Source organism: Gigantopelta aegis, chromosome 8 (assembly GCF_016097555.1).
Source record: "Gigantopelta aegis isolate Gae_Host chromosome 8, Gae_host_genome, whole genome shotgun sequence".
NCBI lineage: Eukaryota > Metazoa > Mollusca > Gastropoda > Neomphalida > Peltospiridae > Gigantopelta > Gigantopelta aegis.
In genome coordinates this window covers 14216717-14225259 of record NC_054706.1, presented here as the reverse complement: position 1 = coordinate 14225259, position 8543 = coordinate 14216717, and the positions used below count along the sequence as shown (strand labels likewise).

Sequence of the window (8543 nt, the reverse complement as noted above, 5' to 3'; positions counted from 1 at the left end):
GATACACTTACTTGGCCAGTGTTTTAAAATAAATTCGAACATAAAAACACACTTTTAAATTTTTTATTTTAAGATCAGTTTTGCTTTTCTTATTACATCAAGCCAAACTGAATTTGGCAAAAACTTCTCTTTTTTTACTGGAACGAGGTATCGATAAATTTTGTATATTTTGGTAAATCAATTTCCACTTTATTTGTGTTTACTTATAGGTCTAGTCTCTACATGTATATAAATTTTTGATGGAGATCTATTTATTTATGACATAAATTCAGATTCTGGACCTGGTAATTTCGAACCTAGCGGACCTTTTTGTCACGCATATATGAATAGCCTAGTATTGCACTGTCAAAAAAAAAGAAACAAAAAAATAATAACGTTTTAGCCTCCCCCCCCCCCCCCCCCAACGCCACTGCTTTGTTTAACGACGCAACTAGAGTATAAACATACAAGACGGGGGACGAGCAACTGCACCCCTACCCAACCCCCATTCCTGAAGTCTCTCTACCAAGTTCTCATCGATGATGACTTGGAGCAGGCAGTTTCTGGCTTTCTTCACCGATTCAGCTTTCAGGACTTTGTCGTGTTCTCTATAAGCAGTTTGAACTTTATCTGTTGCAACTATGCACACTTCCTTGAGATGCGGATTGTCTTTGCTTTGAAGAATTCTTCGATTGCCATTTCAGAGAGTGCCACATACGAGTTTATGTGAGCTTGAAGCGAGCGTTTGTAATGGGTGCATTTCAGAATCTGTTTTGTAGTTGCAGATCCATAAATATCGGCGTCCGTCTAAGCATCATCTATGCCAGAGTTCTCTATGGATTCACCCAGACCTCTCAATGCAGCCATGACGACGTGCAGCTCTCCCAATCTGTGAACAATTATACCTTTTAAGTCAGGCCGAGCATCCAGTAGCTAAACTACTTTCACTTAGAGGGCCAAGTCACTAGAAATGACAGTCGGGTGATCTTTCCCAACAGCAAACTCTTTCAATCTGCGACATTGCTCCAGCACAGTCATTATTGTTCACCAGTCATGTGCTACCTCGGGAAGTAAAGGCAGAGCTCCGACCTGCGTCACTGAGAAGTTGCGTGTTGAAAGGACAGAGTTGTAGCCAGCCCAACATGGGAGTTTTGTAAGATTCCCTTCTGTGTTTATTCTGGAGACAACCGACGCTAAGAACCCAGCCCAGGTGTGTCAGCTGGTAGTGTTTGTCAACACCTGTCTTATTGACTGTGAACTCAACCAGTCCATCTCTAGAATCTCTAATCGGTTTTGGCTTGTTACATGGTATAATGTCCGTATGATACGGAATAACTGTCAAGTTCTTTGCTTCTGTGATATGTAGAGGGGGCTCTATTGTCTCTCCGGCACCACCTGACTTCTGAAACACTACTACAATGGTTCCACGGGTTGTGTTCTTGCCATTAGGAGTATCCTCCTCGAAGTCAATATTGTTAAAACCAAACACCGATAGTCGTCCTCGCTTGAGAATTGGTGGAACATAGAGTCCTTGAAACAGTGCAGTGTTTTGAACCACATCATTTGCAATCGATGTCTCAAGGAGCAAGATACGTGTGTATGGAACACAGTACCCCAGTGCATTGAGAAGGTCCACCATCTTTTTATTCCTGGTGTCATAGTGGACAGCTAGAGCCAGACCGACCACATTGGGATTTACCCTTTGACATCGCGGACGAAATACATCGGATTCATTCTGTGGTTTGTACTTCGCCTGCCTCCTAGACTTGAGGCCGTACATGATGGTTTGGCTTACAGTTAATAATGATCTGTCCACAACTGATGTCCGTGCTTCTGGCTGCATCGCTTCCACTGGGCCAAGTATTATCTAACGTACCATTACCCTAAGCTCTCCGGGAACATCCTGTTCACTGCTAGAAACTTGTATATATTCATCCTGCTGATCTTTGCTTGAGAAATTCTGGATACTCTTGCGAACCAGCAAAGCTGCTTTGTATATGACATCCATATGGTCTATGGTATCGTCATTAGTAATGCTAACATTGACCGTATCCTCCTCGCATGTCTCCAGTGAATAGAGAATAGCAGACGTCAGTCTGTTCTTTGGGAGCACTGACCTCAAATTTGGTAACATCTGTAAGATTCTAGCCTTCAGCCATTTTCTGCTGAATGTGGGCACATGGTGTTCTAAGGCATCTTTACCACCTAGATTGTTTCCTCCATACATAGTTGTGTTTTTAATTTGAAAAAAAAGCGTTTGTACCCCCCAAAAAAACTGTTACCACCAGTAACCAACAGTTAACATTTCATTATCTTTAAATTTAGTAAAAATATATTTTCACCCCAAATCTGACGTTTCCATGGCAACCGACATATTGAAAAAAAATAATCATGAAACATCATTTTTTTAAATATTTAAATAGATCCTAAACTTCTAAAAAAAATCTATTGGTTTGCTACTCTCCAAACAATTTAGACGAAAGTACTATCCTGCATGAGGGATGTTGCATCCAAAAGATCCCTTGCCGCTAATCGGAGAGTGGCCGATTGCGTGGCAGAAGCGAGTTTCCTCTCTCATTATCCGTGTGATCCATAACCATGTCTGATGCAATATAACTAATTAAAATATGTCGAGATCGTCGTTAAATAAAACATACCTTTCTTCCACACTATACAATTAGCAAGGACTAGATTTCAAATCAATTGGTCAAAACCCATGGTGCGGATTCAGAGGGAGTGTTGGGGGAGGGGGTGGCTACACGATTTTATGGGGTGGGGGTGGACACCCATACTGTCTATGAGTCGCTTTATGGGGCAACATGTAAATATACACGGTGATGGTTGAAAAAAGGTGTGATTGGAGGTTCAGGGTCCCCATACATAATATAGGTGAGAAAAACAAAACAAACAGGATCAAACCAACAACTTATTATTAGTATATGTTTTATTTGAACCACGAGTACAAAACATAATAAATAGGAAAACCTTTGCCATGCAATCCTGCATTTCAGGAAGAACAAATACTTTTGATTATACTGGAAGCAATGGTGTTATAAAACATGTCAATATAATCATTACGACAATATGTACAGTATGATATGTACAGTATGTTTTTACCAGTAGGCTCAGGGTCGTACCTAGTCTAGACATAACTAGGGGTTTGAGGGGAGGGGGCGGGGGTCAGTAAAAACGAAAATAATCAGAGACAGAGATGCATCTGCAATCGTCTGTTTTGTTTTTACCGTATCCCCCAACCACCCACACCCTAGTCACGGATCTGAAGCCTATTCGAGGTATTTCGTATACAGTATAATCTATATGTACAATTTAACCTAGTAAGTAAACTAGACAAGGGCGGATCTATAAATAATATTGGGGGGGGGGGGGAGTGGGGGAACTAATGGGAAAATGGCACATGAACCAACCCATCAATAGGGTATCTCAATGAAAAGAAAGTGAAAAGAAGAAAAAAGGAGGTTCTTGGATGTTTTTAGAGGGCACAGGTCCACTGCTCCCCCCATTTCGGATCCGCCTCTGCTAGATATGTCCATTTATAATAAATATGCAGGAGCTGACTCAGTGCTTAAGCGATCGTTAGGTGTTTGTTGTTATAAACCAGCCGGCCAAGTCCGGCACGCTAAAGGGCATTGTATGTGCTGTGCTATATATATATATATGTATGTATAAAATATCTGTTTACAAGATCCCTTGTCACTAATCCAAAACTTGCAGTCATGTGTAAGCAATTTCATCTGTGGCAATTTAGACCATGTGTTTAAGAAAATGTTCAATATCTAGTATTTTACAGCGATTTTTGAATGGGTCTTTGATGTATGTGTTTGTGTTTATAAGTGTGTGTGCGTGCGTATGTGTTTGCAAATGTGCGTGTGCGTGTATGTGTGCGCGAGTATGTGTGCGCGCGCACGTACGCTCGTGTTTCCATAGTGTTGCGCGAACGTGTGTAGGTTTAAATATCTATGTCATGTGTGAATACTAGAATGCATTTAATGACTTTGCAGTCGAGTACAACGGTATAGTCATTATATCTACAGAAGACGTCGGAATTTTTTCCACATAACAATAAGTTATGAAAATGTTCGCGATGATGAGGTAGACAAATTAATGTTTTAGTAATACTGCCATTAAACAAATAACACACGTCAGCATGTACACATATCGAAGTTATATGCCGATTAACATGATTAAAACTGTACATAAATTGACAGGTATTTTTTTTATCAATGAATATTGTAAAAAAAAAAAACTGTCTGAAAAGCTATTTTAGAAGAGGCGAAAGGGTTTGATTAAAATCCCCTCTAAATATATGGTCTCAAGTAAAGAATATTTCTTTACCGACACTTATTAGTAAGCCCATTTTGGACACGTACCAGTGTTAATATATTTACGTAATTGGGATATAGAATGTTGAGTATAGCTTACAGTGCATTGTTCTGCAGGTCTGTACAAATAGTTGATATACAAAACTGATATATAACTACTGGTATATAATATCATCATACAGTAAATATTAAACAATAGAAAATGGTCTTCTGAGTTATTCGACTAGAATGGAACCTTTCAGTACTTAAAGCACACACCACATTATTCTGTGCTACTCAAACATAGGCGTCAGAAGCGGGGGAAAACTGACCCCACCCCGTGTAGCTATACCAAATGACTGATATACATGTACAATGTCCTAACTAAACTCTGACATACATACATACATACATTGATATAGCATTAACCAAGGCAAATACAACGTTCTGCGTTTAACACAAAAGCGTTGTTACTCACTTTCCGCCATTTATTACACCAGACCTGTTACAAATTTAATAAGCTAAACGCAGATTAATTTTATTTTAAACAGTAAAACTAATCATTATTGAAGCTCATTACCAAATGCACAAAAGCATTACACACACACACACGCACGCACGCGCACGCACGCACGCACACACACAAGCACTCAATGCTAATGGTCCAAATCTTCGAAATTTTATTTTTATTAGTTTGAGAGTTATCTCCCTTGAAGTATTCTGCCATTTCAGTTATACCATCATAAAACTAGTATAGTATACCTGTTATTAATTGTATTTTTCACTGTAAAACTATCAAATGACAGAACCTCTACAATAAATGTACTGTTGTATGTTGATTACAGCGAAAGAACTCAGAATTCAGAACAGCATTGCCTTAGTGCTTATTTATTTTCAGTACTTGTAAAACCGGTGGAATAACCATAGCCAATACAGTAATCTCTCGATGTGAAAGGTGTGAGGAAATGAGGGTGGGCACGAAACTAGGACATATAACAAATTACTTGCCCATGAACATTTTAATCAGAGCATTACAAGAGTAAATCTCAAAGTTTTGTGTTAAACTAAATTATATTTCCTTATAATAATAGACGACATTGTATACAGCCACTCAATCCCTTTCTGAAGACACAAATTATAATGTATTAATCTTATTTCTTTCATGAAAATGACTTGAGTTGATAATAGTTAAGGAAGGAAATTAGTTTCTTTAACCTCAGCATACAAAAGAAAAACGTTCAAATGCAATGAAAATGGCACACCAATCAGGATGTCTTTAAAACAAAAGAAAATGAAAACAAAATGGAAAAAAGATATGTAGCGCATTGAACATGCTTGTCGAAATTAAAATATTTTTGTTTTGAAATGAAAGTTTTCTATTGCCACAATTTCAGAAATATTAATTTCTGAAGGAAAACATGTTATTATAAAATATATTATATTTCTAAAAAAAAGTTCTTATCATGCCATTCTAATGTAGCAACTAGCTGAAAAAAAAACGTGGACGGCAAACGTAAACAATGTTTTCGACTGTAAACATAACAGTCACAATATTCTCATCATGTACAACACTTTTAAAGGCACTGACTCTAGTTATTACATAGCGTAAAATATATTGAACAAAATACATAGTTGCATCTATTTTGTTGTTCAGTGTATGTTCAGCTATTACAGGCTTCAATCGTTAAATTGCACATTGCTTACAATGATTAACTTAGACGAATGCGAATGTTTCAAACATCCTGTTGTCCTAAAATGTATTATGTGAAACATAAAGAGGTACATACATTGGAACTATGGTCAGTGACTTTAATACACATTTTTATTAGTGATTTTAATATAATATGGTTTGAACAAAATAAATGATTTGGAGATTACTCATAAAAAACGTATGTAACAGAACACTCTGTACTTTCAGAAAAATCTTTTCCTGATTGTTTAGTTCAAAGATAATCCTTATGATCCAACTTCTGTTGTTCTTCTCTGGCACATGCGCACCGAACTTTACGGGGGAACCAATGAAACAGTCTCTGGTTGCCCTTCGTATCCGGTAGAAAACGTGACCTTTTTTGTCGTCTGCTTCAGCATCAGGCCATTACTTCAAAATCTCGACCGTGTGATATCTTCTGTAGACTGTTGGTGAGGTCGTTCGTTCTCTACACCCGGTTCGTTCTGTGGATGAGGAACAGCGACGTAAACAGCTACTGTCATCAACTCGAAAACTTCCCTTGGCTACAAATGTTTAGTAACCTGTAAGCAAATAAAACACTACGTTAAAATTACGCAACTAGTGGTTTAAATATTATTTTTAAAAAACAACAACACCATACCGATGTGTTGTAACACATACGTGTCCAGTGATCTAGGGGATCGTGAAGCATACCCTTCAGTGAATATCTAGGACCAGCTGCTGTAGACAATGCCAGGGGGTGCCACACTAGTGTAAACTAATAAATTATCACATTAACTGTTTAATGTCTTTATGGAGAAGGCCAAGTAAGTTGTGTAACTTGTGCCTGATCCACTTCTTCTTTAAAAAGCAATAACATATGTTTCAATCAAACGTGTTTAAATTTCGCTTGAAGTGCGATATGTCATAAGATCGATCGCCATCGGTTGACACTTCAGATTCTTATCCTGGACTGCAGAAAACGAGGGTGGTGGTGGAGGACGAAAATGTACGTTTTTTTTGTCAGGTACTCTAAATAAAGATAAACAAATATCGCTTATATCACCTCCTACTAGATATTGTTCCCCTTCAGATATCGTTCCAACAGGACTGTTATCCCAACTTAAACAATTCCTTGCGAATGGCATACCAAAACCCTATGTATGTGCGTTCCTTTCTACTGGAACGTACATATAAAAAGCTGTATCCTAACCGGCCGCGGGACGTGGGCGATGCGAGCGATTATTTTAAAAAACATTGATTTCAATTGTTGTATCCCAACTGTACGCGTGCTACGCGACATATAAATCTGTCGCGTCGCGTGCGTGCAATTAGGATGCAGCAATGGAAATCAATGATTTCTAAAAGAATTGCTCGTATCGCTCGCGTCGCTCGCGACCGGTTAGGATAGAGCTTAAGATCCTTTGTGGCTATTCCTTAGGAGTAGCTTATGTGGCTGCAGCTTATTTCATATATGTTTTTTTTTTAGACAAAGTGTCAAAGAACCATATGTTAGATACCAAATAGCCGAAGGTTAAACAAGCACTGGGGTGTTTTAAAACAGATGGCAAACAAGGTCACCAAGGTATGTTTCTGGCGCACAGTGAATATTATCTTTACAATAACAGTAAACGCTTTCTTACGACTGCAAGTGAGCGTTCACGACAACGAGCCCCTGGTGAGAGAACACCAGTCTGGTCATGATCGCGTGAAATAAAATAGTTTAACTCCACAACACACACTAATGCTCACGCACGCCTTGAGGGTCGAATACTCTTTTGATATTTTCAGAAAAATCAGACTGTGCGACATGTGAATTTGTGATGTGACAAAAGACGGGCTCACGCTTGAACCACGTGCGTCATCAGCATCTCGGGGGTTCTCTTCAAAGAATGGAGGAAAATAATCACAGCAGAAAAGTATTGGATAAGTTGAAACATGGGAATAGGTGTATCATATTCTATATGAAAGCATCTGGTGTCACATTTTGAAGATGAAATGCTTCATTGTTCTTTTGTGGAGACGGATGCGAATAAAAGACTGAAATGCCTGTTCAAATAGTCGCATATCAATAACAGTTGGGTTAAATGGGTCTTAACCTGAAAGTGCAGTTGTGTTGTTGATGACGAAGATGAAGATGTAGAGGAGGGGAACCATGAAGATGTAGAGGAGGGGAACCATGAAGATGTAGAGGAGGGGAACCATGAAGATGTAGAGGAGGGGAACCATGAAGATGTAGAGGAGGAGAACCATGAAGATGTAGAGGAGGGGAACCATGAAGATGTAGAGGAGGGGAACCATGAAGATGACGTGGTATCTTGTTATCAATAAATTTACTTCTGGCTCCACTCTTAAGACTCTTGGCTCTGTTTTTGTCAATAATCATGATGTATTACTTTATTTTTCGGTTACATATATTAACAGCCAAATAAGGTTGAATCATGTTGTCCTGAGCATTTACCTCCGCCCAGGCCTCTTTTGTGGTACATCCGTGTTTTCTCATTGGGTATTACAGGAACCACTGATTAGCAGCAAAGTGACCTATTGGCGCTATGAGGTGCGCAGCAAAGTGCCCT

The 8543-nt window shown here is 38.8% G+C and overlaps 1 protein-coding gene across 5 annotated transcripts in view; it reads right to left on the bottom strand.

Annotated features, from left to right (window-relative positions):
* Positions 1-2908: 2908 nt before the first annotated feature.
* LOC121378559 overlaps positions 2909-8543 on the bottom strand; it is a 69980-nt gene continuing 64345 nt past the window's right edge. For all 5 annotated transcript variants that reach the window (XM_041506789.1, XM_041506793.1, XM_041506791.1 and 2 more), the window contains exon 7: positions 2909-6548. In XM_041506789.1, coding sequence (XP_041362723.1) covers positions 6541-6548 — 8 coding nt within the window. In that variant the 3' untranslated portion in view covers positions 2909-6540. The remainder of the gene's footprint in view (positions 6549-8543) is intronic.